This window comes from Cryptomeria japonica, chromosome 4 (genome assembly GCF_030272615.1).
Source record: "Cryptomeria japonica chromosome 4, Sugi_1.0, whole genome shotgun sequence".
NCBI classification, from domain to species: domain Eukaryota; kingdom Viridiplantae; phylum Streptophyta; class Pinopsida; order Cupressales; family Cupressaceae; genus Cryptomeria; species Cryptomeria japonica.
Genome location: NC_081408.1, coordinates 519500492 through 519505334, shown reverse-complemented (window position 1 = coordinate 519505334; position 4843 = coordinate 519500492). Strand labels below are relative to the sequence as shown.

At 39.3% G+C, this 4843-nt stretch overlaps 1 protein-coding gene across 1 annotated transcript; it reads left to right on the top strand.

Moving 5' to 3' along the window:
- The first annotated feature begins 445 nt into the window (after positions 1-445).
- Positions 446-4044, top strand: LOC131031228 (probable leucine-rich repeat receptor-like protein kinase At5g63930). Its single transcript, XM_057962276.2, has 2 exons — positions 446-3443; positions 3546-4044. Exons 1-2 carry the CDS (start codon positions 446-448, stop codon positions 3896-3898), a joined length of 3351 nt encoding a protein of 1116 aa, XP_057818259.2. The 3' UTR covers positions 3899-4044.
- The last annotated feature ends 799 nt before the right edge of the window (positions 4045-4843 follow it).

Sequence of the window (4843 nt, the reverse complement as noted above, 5' to 3'; positions counted from 1 at the left end):
ATGGCTTTGCTCTCCACTTTCATTCATGGCTGCACCTTCCATTGCAAATGAAAAAGCTTCCAACTTTTATTAGATATTTTAAATATTTTTCCATGTTTGAGCGGGAATGAAATATATAAAAAAATTCCCTCCAAATTTTAATGTCACCGCCGTCTGATGGGTGTCCTTACTATAGTGATAGATGAGGTATGGCATGTTATGATGTCTTAACCACGCCTTTCTATCGGCAAATTAGCTACTGCTAGGGCGTTTGATTATTTGTATGTCAAACATCGGCAAATAGCCCATACTTCGACATTCAAGGTCCTCGAAATAGGTCTTCCTGTTTACGAGATCAAAGTTGTTAAATGCTTTTCCTAAGCACATTCTTCCATAGACAAGTTACAATATCCTACATAGTATGCGTTTTTGGTAGCTACAGAAAAAGAGTATTTTCTTTGCTAAAATGTTGATGGAGCCTTCACCCACCACTTCTCCCGATCGGAGAGTTAAGTTTGTGTCTTCAGCAACTCTATGTTTGTGTTTCTGTGGATTAGCTTTCCTGATTAGCAGTGCCTACGCCGTTTCACAAGAAGCCGACATTCTTTTACAGTTAAAAGAGTCGCTACAGGGCAGTGGAGCTACAGATTTTCTACCAGATTGGTCCAACGCCTCCGCTTCATCTGATTTCTGTATGTGGCAAGGCGTCAAGTGTACATCGACATCAACATCTCGTAACGTCATTTCCCTCGCTCTTCCCAGCCGAAACCTATCCGGCCATCTTTCTTCTATGATTGTTAAGCTTAGCCGGTTGGAGGAGCTCGACCTTTCCGGCAACAGATTAAATGGACATGTTCCTCCTGAATTGGGAAATTGCAACCGCCTTCACCACCTCGATCTCTCAAATAACTTTTTCACTGGTGTCATCCCATCAACATTGATCAACTGCAGCTTGCTTACTTTTCTTGATCTGAGTTCAAATAATATATCTGGTGTCATTCTTCCGGAGCTGGGAGAGTTGTCAAACCTGTCCAAGCTTTATTTATATGCCAACAATCTCTCTGGAGCAGTGCCCGCCTCTCTTGGTAAGCTTGCAAATCTTCAAGATTTAAGAGTAGGGCATGGTAACCGCTTTACTAGCTCCCTACCAAGTGAAATTGGGAACTGCACCAAGCTTAGATATATTAGCTTTGCCGCCTCCGATTTGAAAGGCACAATCCCACTGGAAATCGGCAAACTGCAAAAGCTGGAAGAGTTAAATTTATTTGATAACCAGTTGAATGGTTTTCTCCCTTCAAGCATTGGGAATTGCACGGCACTGGAAGTGTTTGCTGTATATGGAAACAAAATACAAGGTCCTATTCCAAGAGAGTTTGGCCTTCTCAGACGCCTCCAAATTTTATGGTTGTATGAGAATCTTCTTTCAGGGGATCTTCCCGCTGAATTGGGCAACATGTCAATGGTGCAAGAGATATATGTGGGTTCCAACAATCTTGTTGGAAGTTTACCTGGGGAAATCGGTAGGTTGAAAAGTTTGAGTTTTCTAAACCTTTCCAATAATAGTCTTTCTGGCCAGGTTCCTGAATCCTTGGCAAATCTTACAAGTTTACAATTATTAGATTTGCAAAGAAATCGATTGAGCGGCGCCTTGCCGGAAGGAATTGGTTTTCTACCGAATCTTACAGAGCTGTACATCAGTAGGAACAGACTGGAAGGTCAGCTGCCTACATTTCTTGGAAATTTCAGCAATCTGAGCATACTAGATGCCTATTCCAATCGTCTAAGCGGCGAATATCCTCCTCCATTATGTAAGGCCAAGCAACTTAGATATCTGACTCTTTTCGATAATTTTCTGGTAGGAAATATCTCTTTGCTTTTGAAGGATTGCGTTTCATTGAGAAGAGTTCGAGTTCAAAATAACCACTTCACAGGCCACATTCCTTCAGATATCTCAAAATTATCTGATCTGGCTTACCTGGAGCTGTCCTTCAACAGACTTCATGGAGAAATACCTGCCGAGGTAGGCCAACTCAAGAACCTCACTGATCTCATTCTTTGTGGGAATTACTTAAGTGGCCCTATTCCTCCCCAAATTGGGGATCTCAAATACCTGGGTAGGCTCAATTTGAGCAATAACAAACTCAGCGGAAATATTCCTTCTCAACTCGGAAGTCTCATGCGTTTAGAAGGTCTAGATTTCAGTCGGAACTCGCTTGAAGGTGCTATTCCTCAACATCTCGGCAACAACTTTTCGGACCTGCTCATCCTAAAGTTAAGCTGCAACAATATAAGTGGAAGTATTCCGGCATCTTTCAGAGATTGCTCGAGATTGATAGAGTTAGACCTATCTCGAAACCGACTTGAAGGATCGATTCCAAGGGAAATAGGAAAGCTGGTGCATCTGTCAACTGGGTTGGATCTCAGTTGGAACAGGCTATCTGGCTCTCTTCCACCAGAGATTGCAAATCTGGTGCTACTTGAATCATTAGACGTCTCCCACAACCAACTATCTAGTCAGATTCCACCTGCTTTGTCAGGGTTAGTACTTCTTTCCAAATTCAATTTTTCATATAATCTATTCAGTGGCCGAATTCCCGCAGTAAAAGCTTTCTCTGAGGGCAACGCAAGCGCCTTTGATGGTAACGATGCTCTATGTGGCCCACCCATTTCCAAATCTTGCTTGGAAAGTAGTAATAGTACTAGTAATAACAAGAGTTTGGGGACAGGCAGGATGGTTGAAATTGTTATTGCTGGATTGGCTACTATTACACTTGTCATAATATGTCTTGTGTATTACGGAAGCAGGAGCAAGGTAACTGCACAAGGTGAAGAAATGAACAAAGAGGAGGATACAGGCGATGGTTCACTCAGCAAAGTGGAGGTGGAGATTGCCAGAGGTTATAAGCACAGGATTACATATCAAGAAATATTGAACGCCACGGAAGAATTCAGTGATAATTATCTAATCGGCTCTGGCAGCTTCGGAAAAGTGTACAAGGTTCTTCTGACGGAATTGGAGAACAGTCTCACAATAGCTGCGAAGGTCATGAAATTGCGGGAGGAGGGGAGAAGTAGTTTAATGCGCGAGATAGAAGCTCTCAACTTCATCCGCCACAAAAACATTGTACGTTTTCTTGGGTTCGTGTATGGGGACACCATCAACATGGACGTTCTGCTCTTCGAATATATGTCAAAGGGTTCTTTGGGGAAAGCACTCAAATCAGAAAGGCTAGGGTGGAAGATTCGACTGAATATAGGTTTGGGTGTGGCGCAGGCTCTGAAATATTTGCACCACGACTGCACACCTCCAATCGTACACCGTGACCTCAAATCGGCCAACATTTTGCTGGATGATGAATACGTAGCACATTTGGCCGACTTCGGCCATGCAAAACTGATGTATTCAGAAGGCCAAAGCAGTAGCTCCTCCCTTTTTGTTGGCACTCATGGTTATATGGCTCCAGGTGCACATATTTTTTGTACTTGGATTTCTCTGTGTTTTTTCGTTTTAATAATTTCACTCATTGGGTCTTTAAAGTAAATATTTGTGGGTTGTTTCATTCCAGAATGCGGCTCTGGAGTTAGGTTTTCCCCGAAGCAAGATTTGTTCAGCTTCGGAGTCGTGTTGCTGGAGCTAGTTACCGGCAAAGCAGCCATCGTGGATGCGGGAGGAGGAGAAAGCAGAGGTTTGGCTGAATGGGCTGCTATCATGAGGAAGAATGATGCTCACGTTGTGCTGGATTTAATAGATTCAGAGCTGCTAAATGATTATGAAACATTTAGCGATGAAATTGAGAAAGTGATTGAGATTTCCCTTCTCTGCACTCGACCATCGCCAAAAGAGAGGCCATCCATGCGAAAAGTGGTGGCCTTGCTTTCTCCTCCATCTCCAGTCGTACTTCGGTATTTAAATAGTTAAAATAATTGAATATCTATTTCAGTTTGCACTGGTCACATTGTTGGTGCACACTGCATATAAAATTATACTTATTTTTTTTAAAAGAAGGTGACAATTAATCTATATCTTTCACAGGTAAGGTATGTAGACTCAGTTTACATTATAGTTAGGCCTTTCTACATGGAGTAGGGTACAGTCATATATTATAAGCCCTCTGTAGATGAAGAACTGATACCCCGATATCATAGATTATAAAAGAATCTATTTCTATTTCAAAATTTTGATAGTTCTCTTCGGCATCCCTATCTTATTGTTATTAGTTTTTTCATTTCATTAGGCAGGTAACTATTCATCCATACATTTCTATCAGGTGGTTGTTTTCAACTTTTCCGTGAATTCAAATAAAGAATAAAATTTTATTATGCTATATCTGATTATACTACTGTATTTATTTCTAAGAGTGTTATCTAAATGCATGTTTATTGGATGAGTGTACTCTTTTTTTTTAATATAGCAGTCAAATTTTATAATTGTTTCATTTTTCATATAAACAAAATAAAAAATATTGAAAAATAAATGTCATTTTTTTAATTTAATTTTTATACATAAAATTATTCTTTCACAAAATGAAGTGAAGTAGCTTGAAAAAGTTAAAAGTCAATTATAAGTTTTGGTGGAAATGTATTCCATTTTATAGTAGTTTTATTTTTTATAATAAAATATACTGAGAAAAAAAATATCAATTAATTTTTAATATTAATGAATTATTTATTTATTAAATTTTATTTTTTGGGTTTTACGACAATCTTGTTCTTCTTAAAAATAAAACAAAAAGCATTGAACAAGTAAATATTAATAATGAATTTTGGAGAAGTTAATAGAAAACTTGTTTATATGTGTAATGGCGAAAATACATCATTTATGCATTTTCCATTTCGTTTTGTGTGTAGCTTGGGGAAATATATC